Below are 16,904 nucleotides of genomic sequence, written 5' to 3' on the forward strand. Positions count from 1 at the left end.
AGGGAATTGGTATCGTATGTGAATGGTTCATTCGATCACTAACTCATCGTTGAATATGTTGGAGCCATTATGGATCTCCAGATCCCGCTATTGGTTATTGGTTGGAGAGAGATCTCGACCATGTCTACATAGTTCGCGAACCGTAGGGTGACACACTTAAGGTTTGATGTCGTTTAAGTAGATATGGAATAAGGAATGGAGTTCGAAGTTTTGTTCGGAGTCTCGGATGGGATCCAGGACATCATGAGGAGGTCCGGAATGGTCCGGAGAATAAGATTCATATATAGGAAGTCATATTCCAAGTTTGGAAATGATCCGGTGCATTTATGGCAGGTTCTAGAAGGTTCTAGAAAAGTCCGGAAGAAATAAGGATGGAAGGTGGAGTCCCAGAGGCACTCCACCCACCTTGGCCGGCCAACCTAAGGGAGGAGGAGTCCCAAGTGGACTCCTCACCATGGTGGCCGGCCACCCCACCAAGGAAAAGGGGGAGTCCCACTCCCCCTAGGTTTGGTCACATGGAAGGTTTTTGTTGGGGTCTTATTCGGACACTTTGACCTAAACCTTGGGGCTTCCACCTATATAAAGAGGGGAGGAGAGGGGCTGGCCGGCCACACCAAGCCCTCCTAGGCCGCAGCCCCCAAGTGGCCGGCGCCCTAGACCCTCTCTCCCAAACCCTAGCGCCCCTCCTCCACCATATCTCCCGCATATGCTTAGCGAAGCTCCGCCGGAGATCTCCACCACCACCGCCACCACGCCGTCGTGCTGTCGGGATTCCGAGGAGGATCTACTACTTCCGCTGCCCGCTGGAACGGGGAGAAGGACGTCGTCTTCATCAACACCGAACGTGTGACCGAGTACGGAGGTGCTGCCCGATCGTGGCACCGTGATCAAGATCTTCTACGCGCTTTTGCAAGCGGCAAGTGATCGTCTACCGCAGCAATAAGCGCCTACTCTTATAGGCTTTGGAAATCTTCAAGGGTTAGTCTCGTTCATCTCCTTGTTGCTCCCATCTTCTAGATTGCATCTTGGCTTGGATTGCGTTCTTACGGTAGGAAATTTTTTGTTTTCTATGCTACGTATCCCTACATTACTGTGCTCTGACCTGGACTAGCTCCAGCGGAGGGGCCCTTCTCCCGCGCGGGTCGAGCAGGACAACCGGGAGCTGGCGGTCGCCATCGCCGCCAGGGATGAAGTGGTGGCGGAGGCGGCTAGGGACATGGCCCGCTTCGTCGCCCATCTGGCGGGGTTGCTGGCGGCGGCCCAGGCGAAGGAGGAGGAGGCGGCGGCCCTGGCGACGGCGGAGGAGGCCAACTCTATGGCCAGGACACTTCTGTGGGACTCCTCTCTGGCCGAGGCCCTCGAACGCCGCAGGCGGGACGAGATGTCCGATCGCCGGCGTGCTCGGCGTGCGGAGTGCGCGAAGAGCTCGCGCTTAGACGACGGCGCCGACCCCTCCGGCGGCCAGTAGTAGGCCGCGTGACTGCGAGTAACCGAGGCCGGTGTAGGCCACGCGATGGCGAGTAGGTACGGCCGTTGTAGTTTTAGGTTAATTCAACTAACCATCTCTGTAAAGATGGTCCTTTTGGCCAATCAATAGTAATGAAAAAAAACTTTTGCTTACCTAGTCACCGCCGACCGGGCCCGGATGCACCCAACGCGGACACTTTCCGCGACCGCGGAGCGTCCGCGGAGACGCAAACCTGGCACATATTTGGGCCAGGTTTGCGTCTCCGCGGATGGCCAGTCACTTTGCGTCGCCCCGCTAGAGCAGGCCCTAGACGCATTTCCGATCACGGCGGACGAAAATGGTCGCTCAGCCGTTCGTTTGCGTCGCACACCTGGAGATGCCCTTACATCACAATGCCTCATGCACATATACACAGAGATGGAGATTGTGGGCGATTTGCACAAAAATAACCCAAAACTTAAAGAAAAGCACAGACTGACCCTCCGGCGAAACTATTTCACCCATCTTACCCTTTTGTGTGGCGCCCCTCCCATCGGCGCCACACATGCCAGTGTGGCGCCCCTCCTGCCGGCGCCACTCTCCCAGCCGACGTGGCGCCCTCGACGCTGAGCTGGTGCGCCGATCCGACGTGGCAGCATGTGTGGCGCCCCTCCCAACGGTGCCACACATGCCCTTACAATTGCCCAAAACATACTGTGAGACAATTCGTCTGGGACTTAGTCGTTTTGGCGAGGCTCTATATGTGGCGCCGACGCCACGGGCGCCGTACTAGCATGTGTGGCGCCGATGCGCAGGCGCCACACAAAGAGCCTCGCCAAAACGGCTAAGGACTTATCGTCCGGAGCCCCTGGATGTTTTCGACCCAATAGTTGATATAGGTTGGCATGTGTGGCGCCGATGCTGCGGGCGCCTGATACGTCTCCAACGTATCTATAATTTCTGATGTTCCATGCTTGTTTTATGACAATACCTACATGTTTTCTTCACACTTTATATCGTTTTAATGCGTTTTCCGGAACTAACCTATTGACGAGATGTCGAAGTGCCAGTTCCTGTTTTCTGCTGTTTTTGGTTTCAGAAATCCTAATAAGGAAATATTCTCGGAATTGGACGAAATCAACGCCCAGCATCTTATAATTGCACGAAGCTTCCAGAACACCGAGGGAGATACGAAGTGGGGCCACGGGGCGCCGCCACACTAGGGCGGCGCGGCCTAGAGGGCCGCGCGGGCCCCCTCTAGGCCGCGCCGCCCTAGTGTGGCGGCGCCCCGTGGCCCCACTTCGTATCTCCCTCGATCTTCTAGAAGCTTCGTGGAAAAATAAGCCTCTGGGCTTTGATTTCGTCCAATTCCGAGAATATTTCCTTACTAGGATTTCTGAAACCAAAAACAGCAGAAAACAGCAACTGGCTCTTCGGCATCTCGTCAATAGGTTAGTGCCGGAAAATGCATAATAATGACATATAATGTGCATAAAACATGTGAGTATCATCATAAAAGTAGCATGGAACATAAGAAATTATAGATACGTTTGAAACGTATCAGAGGCCCAACACTGTCTACAAGAATAGAAGCACCCGTAGACATCCGTGTGGCGCCACTGTGGAGGGCGCCACATATTGACTTGTGTTAAAAACCTGAAAAATCCTACCAAACTCCAACAGTTTTGAGTACAACATTGGAGTGTACCGGTTTGGAGCATTGCCCCTTGGCTTCAACTGGTAAGCAGACCGTGGGGCTTGCTTGGAGGTATGCTTTGGAGGTATGCTTTGACTCAGAATTTCCTCGTCGTCTGGAATCTTCACAAACATGAACACATGAGATTACGAAAGTTGAAATTAGTAAGAACATGTTTGACAGCAACAAAATATTCCATACCTCCCGCTCTTCAGAAGAGGAGGATGTAGGAATTTCGCCTTCGCGGCAACCTAGCAAGTTGGCTAACCGCCGCATCTTTCGTGCAGTGTTCTGCGTCATGGAACTCATGGTTACAAAGCCACCAGAACATAATAGCGTACATTCAAAGCTGGTGATCATACCTTAATGAAATTCCGCAACGGTCCGACAGGCTTTTCATCTCTCCCGCTCTGGTCCCACATAATCTCGCACTCGTCAGCTGTTTTTTGGATCTCCGACCGCTGTGATAAACATAGCATACACAATTTAAGCGAGCACATGGCAATCTAGATGATGTACTAGTTAGTGAGAGAATCCATTACCACGAAGTTCAGCTCGGAAGCAATAGAAGTCGATCTCCTTCTGCGAGCAAAGGTGTCGTGCTGGCTTTGCGCAACCTCATCGAACTCGATGGGGTCGTCCAAGATGTCCTCAGCATACGCGTGCTTCACTAACTCGATACGCGTGTTTTCATGGAACCACTGGAGGTAGTTGTTGAAAGCGGCCAAGTCGTGAGGCACAATCTCCACAGGGCCAGCAGTCCGTGTCGCTTCCAAACAGTGTTGGAACGCTGCGACGTGGCCGCTATGATGGACTGGCCAATTTGTGATCTTCCTCTGCCGCTGCCTATCAAGCCTGCAAGAATCAAGAAGTTAGATTATACCTCTTCTATCAAGAATCTTCCATCGCATGATTCCAGAAGTTTACCTATGAAGCGCCTTGTCCGTGTCTTGCCACTGAGGTGGGCACTCCTGATACAGCCCAAACTGTCTCATCACTCTGTGCGGCTGGTGGTACTCAACAAGCCACATGCATATGAGTGGGCAGCGCATACGCCAGAACCGTGCCTCCTCCTTGCACTTGTGGTTGAGGTCAGGTATCCCCGCGCCAATACGGTAGTAGGTACCATATGGCTCCCAATCCACCTGCAGCATACAAATATTTCAGAATTTACAACATGCCAGTAGAATCAATGAAAACTAGGATTGCAAAAGAGTGATCGGTTACCTGCTCAGCGGTAAGAGTGTCCAACTCCGTAGTGTACTGCCTGTACATGATCTTTGGATCGCTCGTCATCTCCGAGACATTGTCCCAAAGGTATGCCCAAGTCGGCTCCCGATCAAGGTTCTCATGGTGATGAGGCCATGGCCTCTCGTTGAGTACCCTGGGACACTTAAGTGGATGTGTGGCGCCCGTGGCATCGGCGCCACACATGCTCATGTGTGGCGCCCGTGGCATCGGCGCCACAAGTAGAGGCTCGCCAAAACGGCTAAGTCCCAGACGTCCGGAGCCCCTGGATGTTTTCGACCGAAAAGTTGATATAAGTTGGCATGTGTGGCGCCGTTGGGAGGGGCGCCACACATGCTGCCACGTCGGATCGGCGCACCAGCTCAGCGTCGAGGGCGCCACGTCGGCTGGGAGAGTGGCGCCGGCAGGAGGGGCGCCACACTGGTATGTGTGGCGCCGATGGGAGGGGCGCCACACAAAAGGGTTAGATGAGTGAAATAGTTTCGCCGGAGGGTCAGTCTGTGCTTTTCTTTAAGTTTTGGGTTATTTTTGTGCAAATCGCCGGAGATTGTGTGAGCCCATGCGCGCATGCATGGCCACTGACCGAGCTAGTCCTAGAACCTAGGATCTACAGTTAGAATCCCTTCAACATCATGAGCGTTCTCTTCATTTTTTTCACAGGAGCAAGAAACAAACCAAAAGACTTGCGTGAAGTATACAAATGCCACAGAAACAGTAAGCTGTGGTAGGTTAGGTACTGTGTTCTCTCTTCTGGCACTGAGATTGGTAGTGAGCAATGCATGTACCGCACCGCACAATCGGCGAGCTAGCTGATTTTGCATATGCATCAGTGTGCGGCGCCCCACGAGTTGGCGCGGCAGCCTGCTGTGCAACGCCCCACGGCAAGGCGCGGCAACGGCGCAGCTGGGCCCCCTGCTGCCAGCGTGGCAGCGTATGCGGCGCCTTTCCCTATGGCGTGATACAATTTGGTGAACCGAGGCATAGCCCGGTGGTTGGGATGGGCTGATGCATCCCCGCCCGCCCAGGTTCGAGTCTCCGCACTCGCAATTTGGTGTCGTACACACAATCACTTCTAGTAAAATCACAGCGCTTTGGGTTTCTTCCCCTTAAAGCCAAACATTTTTTAGGCAGGCGCGGCAAAAAGGGGTCAGTTTGAGAATTTGTTTTGCGGATAGTTTAATTTTCAAATTTGTTTCGTCTGAAAGTTATTTTTGTCGATTTGCAGAGTTGGCGGGAGTCCTCCAAGTCCAACGCGTCGGAAGCCCTCCCTGAAGCAGCCGGCAGTTTCCGAAGAAACCTCCAACTCCGTGCGGTTATTGAAGACGAATGAAGGAGCAAGCTGCCCAACCCCACCCAGCCCTCCTCCGGTGCCTGTCATGCCTGCTGCGGCCATCCAGCTAAGCAGTACAGTATAGGGCAGTACCAGTCCTCCCCGATGCGCTGCATTGTCGCCGTCACGCTCGAAAGACATTGCTCCCGATCCAGATCACGCGCGCCATGACTCTCTAGTTCCAAAATCCAAAGGCAGCTACGTACCACCAGCTAGCCCCGTATGATTAGGTCCAGTGCCTACTCTCCATGTATGCGCTGCAAGTATCGGCGCACTGCATTCAGGATTTCAGGTTCAGTGGATCGATCCATGGTGAAATATATAATTCAGACACCAGCACATGATGTGAGTTTTCTTTTGGCCTCAAGCCCACCACCAATCGCACAAAATCCAAATTTGTCATCCATGTGCTAGTCCATACAAAATAAACAGACATCCGCTATATTTTATCCACGCATGGTTTTGTTTCATCTGCTCGTGGATTCTCGGTCTTTGACAGTCTTTGCAACGTCAAACACTTCGGGCTTTCTGTCCAGCACACTAGAATAAGGGCATACACGACATGGGTGCCCTTTAGAGCATCTCTAGTCAATCCCCTAAAGGCTCTTTTGATTCATAAGATTAACATAGAAATTATATAAGAAAAATTCTACGTAGGTTGCAACGTCAAACATTTGCAGGCTTTCTATCGAGCAAACAAACATAGCGACGCGCCTTTGGCTCGTGCTAGTGTTTGTAGTCGTCGCTAGGTGGTCCGAGTACCAATTTGTAATTTCCTTTACTTTTTAGGTTATTTGTACTATTATTGATGATTATTAATAGATCCGTGGATTTCTCGCAAAAAACAAGCATAAGGGCATACGTCGACATGACTGCCCTTAGAGCATCTCTAGTCAATCCACTAAATGGTTTTGGATGCGTAATTTTTTTTATTTTAAGAGGCTAAATTAGACCTAGCCGTTTCTAAAAGGATCTACACGAGTAAAAAAGTTTACTCATCACGTTCTTCGACTCTCAAATATACTCGGCTACCGCTCGTCAAGAAAAAAAAACCATGTCCTCCACCCAGCCCTAACAAGCACCTCCCCAGACCCCAGGCACCGCAACGTCGTCGGTGTTGCCTTCACCAACCACCATTAGGCTCTGCCAAGACCCCGCAGCCTCCTTCTCCCTCTTGCCTCACTCCGGCTCGCTCACCGGTTGCCGCCGTCGATGGAATCAAGCTACAAGCTCTGCAGCTGTCATGTCGATTCTAAAGCACATAACTTCAACCAGCGATCGGCAAGCTTCCTTCTCCGAGCACCTTCGTCGTTTTTCTATAGTCTCAAAGCCCTGGCGCCACACGCTCGTTGATGCAGTCGGTGAAATCGGGCCATAGCTCTACCGCTGCCACGTCGATTTGGTCGGCGAAAAATTCAACCCGTGACCAGCAAGATTCGTTCTCTAAGTCCCTCCATCAATTTATGACTGTCTCGCAACCCCCGCTAGCCTTCTCACATCTTCGACATCATCTCAACACCGACGGGCGACCTTCCCATTCCTCGAAGTGTTCGACGAATTGGCTAGGTGGGTTTCTTTTTGCCTTTCTTATTTTGTTTTCCTTTTTGGCAATCGAATTCAACCTAGTCCGTTCTACAGTGTAGATGAAGAGGTTGCGGGAGAGAATCTTTGGTGACTCTTCGTCGTCGTTGGACGAAAAAGATGATGATGATTTCAGAATTGCCATGGAGCCGCTTTTAGGGAGTTAAGTTTATGGGGGAAATGTTCCCTTTCTTATTTCTTTCTCCTCCAACTATGGAAAAAAATCATACCGTGTCAAATCTAAGAAAAAAGTTGACGCCATCATAAGAAGAAAGGGTATTAAACTTCAGATTCCAGAGACGAACCTGAAGAAAGAGAGTAGCTCAAAATGGCAGGGCAGCTGCTCACGAGGCTAACCGATCGACCCAACCAACCAACCCATGATTGACATGGACCCGGCCGTGTGCCCCTGTAGGCACGTAGTACTAGTACACTTGCCAGAAGCACACAACTCGTCCACCTGCGGCCCTTGCCGATCGACATTAAAATGATCCTGACAGCGAGGGAGAGGGAGATGATCCACGCCATGTTCTCGGCGAGCCGCTTCACGTGGCCACTCGCGCTCAGGCTCACCTCGCCGCTGTTGACCGCTACCTTGGAGTAGCTAGGCGCGCGCGGTGGTTCGCCGCCGCTGCGTCCCGGCCCCGGAATCTGTTAGGTGCTAACCTTGGATTATGCTTTGAAACTTGCATACTTTCTTTATGCTGTACTAGTATAATGCATCTCGTGTTACAATGTGGCATGCACGTATGTGCATTGCGTTCCGTCTTGCGCAGAGAATCGGGTAGGGATTGGCGGCAATGGGGAAGGCGGGCAGGTGGCTGAGGAGCTTCCTGGCCGGCGGCAGGGCGAAGGATGGGAAGAGGGACAGGCCGCACGCCGAGGCGATGCCGGTCACGGCGCTGCCGGGAGCGACGCCGAAGGAGAAGCGGTGGAGCTTCAGGCGGCCGGTGGTGCTGGCGCCCGAGCAGCGTGAAGCCGCGGACAGCGTCGGCGCGTCTCGGTCGTCAGCGGCGTCCGAGGCGGGGTTCGATCAGAAGACGCGCGCAGTGGCTGTCGCGGTGGCCACCGCGGCAGCGGCAGACGCGGCGGCCACGGTGGTGCGTCTGTCCTCCCGCAAGGCGGCGCCATCGCCACCGGCAGGCTTCCTCGTCGAGGCGGCGGCGGCTGTCAGGATTCAGGCGGCATACAGGGGCTATCTGGTAGTATACCACAATCATGGCCGAAACGCTTCACTGATTTTTCAGAGTTGAGAGCGTATTCGGATTGACTGACAAGCGTGCGTGCGTGCGTGCAGGCAAGGACGGCGCTGTGCGCGCTGAGGGGCATAGTGAAGCTGCAGGCGCTGGTGCGAGGGCAGCTGGTGAGGAAGCAGGCCAAGGCCACGCTCCGGTGCATGCAGGCTCTGCTGGCGGCGCAGTCGCAGCTGCGCGCGCAGCGCATGCGCTTCCTCCAGGAACACCAACCTCACCAGACACCGCCGCCCAGGCCACGGCCGTCACCGAGCCACCCGAGGCACCGCAGATCCTCCTACGTAAGTTCACCTCCTATAGTTGCAGCAGTCGGCGGTAGCTCTCGGAAGAACGATGGTTGCATTTCGGTTCGGATTGCAGGAGATGGACAGGTCGAGCGACGATAGCGCCAAGATCGTCGAGATGGACAATGGCGAGCAGCCAGCTGCGCGGCGCGGCAGGGTGAAGAGCGGCGACAGGCACTGCTCCACCGTCGAGTACCACTACCAGCACGGCGGCCGGTGCTCGCCGGCGCCGTCGGCCATGACCGAGATGAGCCCGAGGGCGAGCAGCTGGCACGTGGAGGACCACCTCTCCTTCGGGAGCAGCCCGCGCTCCCAGACCCAGAACGCGTCGGAGCTGCCGTTCCCGAGCTACATGGGCAACACCGAGTCGTCCAGGGCCAAGGCGCGGTCGCAGAGCGCGCCCAGGCAGCGCGCCGCCGCCGACGCGCTGGAGCGGCAGCCGAGCAGGAGGAAGGGCGCGGAGCACCGGAGCGTGCCGAGGGGCGCCAGGATGCAGCGCTCGTCGTCGCAGCAGCAGGCCGGCTCCGCGCCAAGGCCGTCCTTCTTCAGGCCGTGGTCGACGTCGGTCAAGCTGGACTCGTCGACCGCGTCGCTCATGGACAGCGAGTGCGGCTCCACCAGCTCCGTGCTCACCGCGGCGACCACCGTGTCCACCGTGTACAGCCGGACCCGCTCGCTCGTCGGATTCGAGGTGAGAAATTTATGCCCCAAGCCACTGACAGAACAACTGCATACGTCGTCGTGACAAATCGCGTTTTTCTTTCAGGTGCGCAGGGGACTGTACTGATTATGCCCACAGTTCCAATTACTCCCGGCGTGCACGGCGAAAAACAAGAAAAAAAAAACCTGGAAAAGTTATCAGTTTGAAAGTCTGGTAGTAATGTGTGTTGAGAAAGAACAGAGCCTAGTTGAGAATTGAGAGTTTGTACTTTGTATATATACGTGCGAGTCAAGTGTACATTTTATAGTGGAGGGTGTGTGATGACAGTTGCAAGGTGTTAATTTAATTAATATATCAATAAATGTATGTTAGGAATGATCTATAAGTTTGTAAAGTGTATAAAGCTCTTATTTTTGTAAGGAGCCACTGATTCTTAATCGACTTAGAATTAATTTAATTGCCGATTTGGTGACGTTATCTATGTCAGATCTAACTCATGCCACCGGAAGGAGGTATAACAGCTAATGAAACAAGCCCCCACGTCGCCTCCCACTTGGGCGACTCAGTCGGAAACCTTAATCACCGCCGTCCCTCCCCCCCCCCCCCCCTCCTCCAGCCTCCGCTCTCCATGCCGCCGACAGCACGCGCATGCGGGCAAATGCATGTGATGCTCTGGGTGGTGGCAGGCAACCCTCTCACGTCGTGCAGGTTGATCACCGGCTGGTTGCGGGGCTGGCCAGAGGATCGGTGTGGCAGGTTCCTCGACGGGATCCGGGGTGGCGGCCTCGAACGGTGGATCGGCGGTGCATCACGCTTGACTGCCCCGGTGTGGGTTGTGGCGACCGGGAGATGCTTGGTGGTGTGGCTGGCGGAGGGGGTGACCCTGACTGCGTGGATTCAGCGTCTACAGTGGTGTGGTCGTGCCTGGTGGTGGTCGGTGGGTCCTCTGCGCCTCTCCCTCCCGGCGGCTCACGGTGGTGGCCTACTTCGGGGTTGGGGGTGGTGATGGACTATTTGTCGTCGGGTTTGTGGTCGATGGCAGCCTCCTCCTCCCCCGATGAGGTCGACCGGCAGGCGACAGCGTGAGGGCATGTCGTTCTATCTAATAATGGTGGTTGTCCTAGGGTTCCTCTTCTGCAAAGATGGTAACCTTCTTGGGGTCGGTCTTTCTTCATCTGGCCAGAGTGGTGAGTTTTGGAAGGCTCCCCCAGCAAATGTAAAAATGCACCTTATGACTGGAGATTTGCTGGATCAGCTAGTATATTTGGCCGTGTGCACCCGTGCTTTTATTATTCCAACCGCGAAGCTCTATACCAGATGATATTTTGGTTCATGGTGAAATTATAGACGAATAATATCACGAAGGTCATGTTCCAGATTTCGCAGCAGGAATATATGCAAGTGGAGGCGACAACACAAGTGAAGTTGGAAGCTCTACCTTTCAGGATAGGACTCTACAAGTCAATGTCAGGCCCTATCGAGGGCTCCTTTAATTTATAGGATATGAAAAATATAGGAATATAAAAGGTATAGGATTAGGATCTCATGCATAATTGAATCCTATAGGAAGATGAAGTTTATTTAATTGTATTAAAGGAATTTTTTCATAAAGTATGTTTTTTTTCTATAAGATTTGCCGTGCAAGATAGCTATAGGATTAATTTCTATAAGACATATTCATATAAATCAAACAACTTGTGTAAGAAATTTTTCTATAGATCTATTCCTATACAATTCCAAAGGAGGCTAGTGAATCAAAGGAGCCCTAGCCTGAGCTCAGAGACAAGATCGATAGGCAAGTGCAAGAAATGCTTGACAGTGGAGTCATTCAACTTAATTCTAGTCCTTTCTCTTCCCCAGCAATCTTGGTGCGCAAAAAGGATGGCATGTGGCGCCTTTGCATTAATTTCCGACAGCTCAACGCCATGACTCAGATTCCCAAGTATCCAGTTCCAGTAATCGACGAACTGCACTGCTCGATGAGTTGGTGGGTACCATTTGGTTCTCCAAGCTAGACTTACGCGCAGGATATCACCAGATTCGCTTAGCTCCGGGAGAGGAGTACAAACAGGGTTTCAAACTCACAGTGGTCACTACGAATACAAGGTCATGACATTTGGCTTGAGTGGAGCTCCAGCAACATTTCAAGGGGCAACGAATGCAACACTGAAATCATGTCTCGCTCGCTGCGTGTTGGTATTCTTCGGTGATATCCTATAATCTACAACCCGCCTTTTGAGCAACACTTGCAAGAGTTGAGCGAGGTGCTAGCTCTTCTCCGCAAGCAACACTTGCAAGACTTGAGCGAGGTGCTGGCTCTTCTCTGCAAGGACCACTGGCTTGGGAAGGAGTCCAAGTGTGAATTTGCTCAGCAACAAGTGTCGTACCTGGGACATATTATTAGCGCGGAAGGGGTGCGAACTGACCCCAGCAAAATATCTGATGTGCAGAGATGGAAGACCCCTCCTAATGTGAAAGAATTACGCAAATTCCTTGGACTTGCTGGTTATTACCGCAAGTTCGTGCACCACTTTGGCATCCTTGTTCGTCCCATAAGGAATAGCCCTTCTACACAGCAATCACTTTAGCAGCTTCACGCTTTGCCCTAAACTCTAACTCATCCGTTGTGAAGGGAAGTGGCTTTGTCGGGGCAGGTAGTCGGCCAATGCTATCCACCTTATCCCGTTGCTTGGGTGGAGGCCTCGCCGCTTTTGGTATAAGGCGGCCCTTCTTTGCGAACCACTCTGGTTTCAGAAGTGCCCTGAACCCAAGCTTGTTATAGTAGACCAATCTTACGGTTCCACCAGCTGCTTCAACTGCAGCTTTCGCCCTTGCGGTTGCCCTTGAGACCTGCAAATTTACATTTGTGCACTCTTTAGAAAAGGTTTAGTGAATTCAGACAACATTGTGTAAACAATAGCATTTGAAGGGCAGCAATGTGGATAATATAAAGTATCAAATCTAACACACAGCTGCAATATTCAAAACTGACCTAATTTGTACCATTCATTTAACTTGAAATTAGTATATCAATCAAGGCAACATACTTTCACTTGGAATACATTTGCGAGAAATTCATGTTGGTTTTTCAGTCATTGGCACATTTTACATGAACCGATAATGATACAAAAGGAAGGAAATACTTGCTATAATAAAAATTCAATTACCTATACAAAGTAGACACTATCTGTATTCAACGCAATTGCAAGCTATAGACAGGCATGCAAAATAATAACAAGAAAAACTCGAGTGATATAGGTTTAGTTGATAAATGACACTACAGAACAGATACATTTACATGTTTCAATTTGTGTCATGACATCGCATGCAACATGAAAAAGAACAGAAACCGTAAGATCCAGTTATGCCCAACAGTGAAGGGCTTGAAATTAACAAGAATCTATATATCCTTATGATTATTGATAAGGTTAAACTAATTGAAACTAGCTTCTGCTTGCCTCGAGGTGAATCGGCCATTTAATTTCTTCTGCACCACGGCCCATTAGCCGAATTCCATCCTTTATTTGCTTACCAATGCCATAAGTATCCTGGTAAAGCGTGACAGAGAAGTTGATGTTATGCAAGACGAAGAGAACAGAAATATAACTAGTAGAAGAAAATGATTGTAAAAACCTTCAGTGTCTTCATTGTGATCAATTCAGAGGAGTCAATTTTTCCAGCATTGATGAGCTTCGCAATTTTTCCCAGTCCACAAGGCTGACCACAGGGAAAGATAAATAACATCACATACTTGTTTGTACCATTAGGAAATCAAAATCTGAAGTTGAAGCGTAAACAAAGTAATGGTCAAGTTGTCCTACAAGTTCTAGAACAAAAAACCAGTTGCCCAAATGAATAACAAATACCACCTTTATTTTGTAGAAGATAAATTAGCATGGACCAAATAACAATCATAATTTGCTGAAAACAATCACTGGATGAATTAGCAGAGACATGCGAAGAACTTTGTGGGAAAACAATTCAAGAAAATAGGAATATTGCGCAAAGAGTTGCTCCTGAGTTAAGCAAGCACCACATGATATAAGAAAACCAAAATTGCTAACAAGTAAAGAACATTCTTGCACTTCGCAATGAGAGTGCTAAAGGAGTCATTCAGAACTGAGTGAAGGTGGTAAACAGTTTCTATTTTTTTATATAAAAATGAGAGTGCTAAAGGAGTCATTCAGAACTGAGTGAAGGGGCAAAAAAGCTCATTTCTTTGCTTGTCCTATGAAAAGACATTCTCACGGTGCTCTTCGCAATCTAATCTACTCCCTCCGTTCCATATTATAGTGCACATCCCCGTAAATGAGTAGCAGCAGTGTCCAATTAGTCAACAGCGCCTTAAGTCCCCCATATATTAGAACAACCCCATTCATCATCTCAGGGCATCTCCAGATGCAAACAGACCAAAAGTGACGGTTTGCGTCGGCAGGTGCTAACTCAATGGTCGGGGTAAAAAGGATCAGAACCAGTTTGGGAAGATCTTGAAAACCTTCGAACCAGGTTTCCGAAAGAGCCGGCTTGGGGACAAGATGTTGCTGAAGAGGGAGGGGGTGTTAGCAGCCCTCCTCACAAAGCCTCATCGTAGCCCACGCCAAGGCCCAAACGACAGCGATGGCCGAACAGCAAGTACGCCGACGAGTGGCTCAACCAGCTCTGCTTCCACTCGCTCTTGACTACTTAAGGCAGGGCGGAAGGAGACGTAACTATCTTGGCTGGTATCATGGCACGGCACGGCACGACCACGAGCCTGGCAACCCAATTACTTTTCCCTTTCTCTTCTGTACTTCATCTTGTATCGCAAGTTACTCCAAAACCTTGTAATCGAGATACCAAAACGAAATCCGTGCCTGTGAATTGAGAGAGATAGTACTGAGATCCTAACAAGAAACGATTGCAGGTTTCTGAGAGAGATACACTGAAACTGAACTGTATAATTATAGTGCACATCCCTGTAAATGAGTAGCAGCAGTGTCCAATTAGTCAACAGCACCTTAAGTCTTCCACATATTAGAACAACTCCATCCATCATCTTAGGGCATCTCCAGCAGCCCGATGCAAACGGACCAAAAGTGACAATTTGCGTCAGCGTAGACAAAAAAAAAGTCCGCAGAGACACTTTCGCGGCCCAAATTTGGGTCGCCAATGCGTCGCCGCAGACAAGCTACGGTCAGCGCGCGCGTCCGCACCGTTCTCCCTCAGGCCCGACTGCCAGCGACCACGCCAGTACTAGCAGGCGGCGTCGCTGCGGCTTTCTGTGCCGTGTAAATGGCATGCCTTCCACGCCAGTACGGGCGAGGGCGGTGCTAGTCTTCAGTGCCCAGGCACTGAAGGTGTAACACCCCTACCACCCCCCTGGGCTCAGCCTGTTACCCATGGCAGCTCTCTAGGACCTCAAGACTAGCCCCACAGACTAAAACATTTCTTTCCTGTGCACTTTTTCCTCACTCGTACGCACCCAGAATCTACTTCCCGGTCTTGTCACCCATCCTCAGATCGCTCCAGACCAAGCACGCTTAACCTCAAAACCTCGAAGTTGGTTGGGAATGAGCTTCCGGAAAAGAAGTTGCAACTTGTTAGCATGAGTATTCTATCAATCCTATGTCCCGCTGGATCTACGGGATGATCTAGCCTGCGCGATGAACTCTACGAACTGGGACACCTTTGGGGGACACCTTCGGCTCCTGGGAGTTCAACCCATGCCGGCGCACGGGTTACCTCGACGATGTCGGCTACTTCACCCACGAGTTTAGCCGCAGCCCCTTCAAAGACTAGGGAAGCGATGACGATGACAATGAGGGCGGAGGCGACAACAACAATGGATGCGCCGCTCGTCAACCCAGAGGTCTAGCCACCAAACCTCACAGAGGAGGCGATGGAGATCACCATCGCACATACCGAGCAGGAGGAGCTCGCGCCCTGGAATGGCCTCGCCGGTTTATTAGAGTATTACAGACTTCGAGAAAAAAAAAACTTTGACTATTAATTTGATCAACAAACTATAAGATATATCGTTGGTAACTTGTTTTGAATATGATTACGATGCAATAATTTTTGTGGCATGTACCTCATATTTTGTTGACCAAATTAACGGTCAAAGTTTTTCTCGAAGTGTGTGATACCTTAATAAACCTGTATGGAGGGAGTAGTTGTACTTGATGTACACTGAGAAACAAAATGCTCTAGAGCTCGCCTCAGGGCTACCAGGGCAACTGTAATTTTCCTTTTCTTTAGGCCTAATCGAGGAGCATCTAGGGATGCAAACAAGATCCTTAACACGGTAGCACTCGGAATAAGAAGTAGTAAGGTCAAAATGTGAACTCCGTGCACAGGACACAGATGAAGCACGTTACGAGCAAGAAAGTTGTCTCATATATCATCTAATCAAAGCAAAGGTCGCAGAGCAAGGGAAATGCAAGAAGAATGTTGGACCTGGAACGTGAGTGAGAAGCGGTTCTTGAAACCACGGCGGGGAAGGCGGCGGCGCAGCGGGGTCTGGCCGCCCTCGAAGCCAAACCGAGCGGTACCACGCGCCTTCTGGCCCTTGTGCCCACGCCCGGCGGTCTTGCCCTTCCCTGAGCCGATCCCGCGGCCCTTGCGCGTCTTCTGCTGGGTCGCCCCCGGGTTATTGCGGAGGTCGTTGAGCCTCAGCAGGCTGCCCACCGTCCGCAGCGGCCGCGGCGCCCGCGGTGGCCGCGCCGCCGCTGCCGGCGCTGACTGGGTGGCGTAGAAGTGTGATGCGGGCCTTGGGGCGGGTAGGGCTGGAAGCAGGTGGCGGTGCGGTTGAGGGAGACGGCGGGAGAGCAGGGCGGCGGTGGAGGCGGTGCGGAGAAGCTCGGGGAGGCGGCGCAACATGGCTGCTGCTGCGTTGGGCTGGCGGCTTCCTCCGCCGATCTGGGTGCGAGGTGGATTTAGGGCAAGTCCAGTGACAAACACGATGCGACTTAACCCCCAGCATCCACCGTCCATCCAAATCCAACGGCACCAACAACTCACAACCCAAACGAATCCTATTTGACGCGTTAAGCGCCTGTTAGGGCAGCGACGCGCACCATATATTCGGTAATCTGGACCGGCCCATCATCTTCTAGCGTGCATCGCTTCCGTATTCTTCCCTTCAGTTTATTTTTCCTCAGTTAGTACTCCTACCAGTACTAGCCGCCAACCCTAGCCGCCACACCCACCGCACCCCCTCCTCCCGCCGCCGCCGCCGGTGGCGCCGCCGGGCAAAGCCCCGGTGGCGTGGCGGCGGCGGGGGCTCCTCCTCTGCTGCGCCGGGAAGCGCCCAGCCTAGTCTTCGCGTGGTGCTCTGGGACGGCGTCGAGATGGTGGAGGCGACGTCGCGTCGGAATAAGGATGCTGGAGCTCGATCCCCATCTCGGCAAGGCCACTTGTGGCGGC

General features: G+C 51.8%; 2 protein-coding genes and 1 long non-coding RNA gene across 3 annotated transcripts; 1 reads left to right on the plus strand and 2 right to left on the minus strand.

Moving 5' to 3' along the window:
- Nucleotides 1–3,147: 3,147 nt before the first annotated feature.
- LOC127349180 (uncharacterized) lies at nt 3,148–3,713 on the minus strand. Its single transcript, XR_011742222.1, has 3 exons — nt 3,506–3,713; nt 3,345–3,434; nt 3,148–3,265 (listed from the first exon to the last, which is right to left on the minus strand). It is a non-coding gene; the product is annotated as an uncharacterized lncRNA (long non-coding RNA).
- Nucleotides 3,714–7,766: 4,053 nt separating this feature from the next.
- LOC127296816 (protein IQ-DOMAIN 19) lies at nt 7,767–9,919 on the plus strand. The gene is made up of 5 exons (XM_051327044.2): nt 7,767–7,960; nt 8,081–8,504; nt 8,600–8,836; nt 8,916–9,530; nt 9,606–9,919. The coding sequence occupies exons 2-5, from the start codon at nt 8,103–8,105 to the stop codon at nt 9,624–9,626; spliced, it is 1,275 nt and encodes a 424-aa protein (XP_051183004.1). The 5' UTR covers nt 7,767–7,960; nt 8,081–8,102; the 3' UTR covers nt 9,627–9,919.
- A 1,958-nt stretch (nt 9,920–11,877) lies between these two features.
- Nucleotides 11,878–16,424, minus strand: LOC127296815 (uncharacterized). The gene is made up of 4 exons (XM_051327042.2): nt 15,936–16,424; nt 13,134–13,217; nt 12,959–13,048; nt 11,878–12,350 (listed from the first exon to the last, which is right to left on the minus strand). Exons 1-4 carry the CDS (start codon nt 16,356–16,358, stop codon nt 12,069–12,071), a joined length of 879 nt encoding a protein of 292 aa, XP_051183002.1. The 5' UTR covers nt 16,359–16,424; the 3' UTR covers nt 11,878–12,068.
- Nucleotides 16,425–16,904: the final 480 nt, after the last annotated feature.

This window comes from Lolium perenne, chromosome 4 (assembly GCF_019359855.2).
Source record: "Lolium perenne isolate Kyuss_39 chromosome 4, Kyuss_2.0, whole genome shotgun sequence".
Taxonomy (NCBI): domain Eukaryota; kingdom Viridiplantae; phylum Streptophyta; class Magnoliopsida; order Poales; family Poaceae; genus Lolium; species Lolium perenne.

What these genes read in the sequence shown, in the direction of transcription:
- LOC127296816 (XM_051327044.2), top strand. Translation starts at nt 8,103, where the DNA reads ATGGGGAAGGCGGGCAGGTGGCTGAGGAGCTTCCTGGCCGGCGGCAGG. An exon ending in GGCACCGCAGATCCTCCTAC is followed by an intron (nt 8,837 to 8,915) that starts GTAAGTTCACCT and finishes TTCGGATTGCAG; the next exon opens with GAGATGGACAGGTCGAGCGA. An exon ending in GCTCGCTCGTCGGATTCGAG is followed by an intron (nt 9,531 to 9,605) that starts GTGAGAAATTTA and finishes TTTTTCTTTCAG; the next exon opens with GTGCGCAGGGGACTGTACTG.
- LOC127296815 (XM_051327042.2), bottom strand. Translation starts at nt 16,358, where the DNA reads ATGTTGCGCCGCCTCCCCGAGCTTCTCCGCACCGCCTCCACCGCCGCC. An exon ending in GCTTCTCACTCACGTTCCAG is followed by an intron (nt 13,218 to 15,935) that starts GTCCAACATTCT and finishes CCCTGTGGTCAG; the next exon opens with CCTTGTGGACTGGGAAAAAT. An exon ending in TCACAATGAAGACACTGAAG is followed by an intron (nt 13,049 to 13,133) that starts GTTTTTACAATC and finishes ACGCTTTACCAG; the next exon opens with GATACTTATGGCATTGGTAA.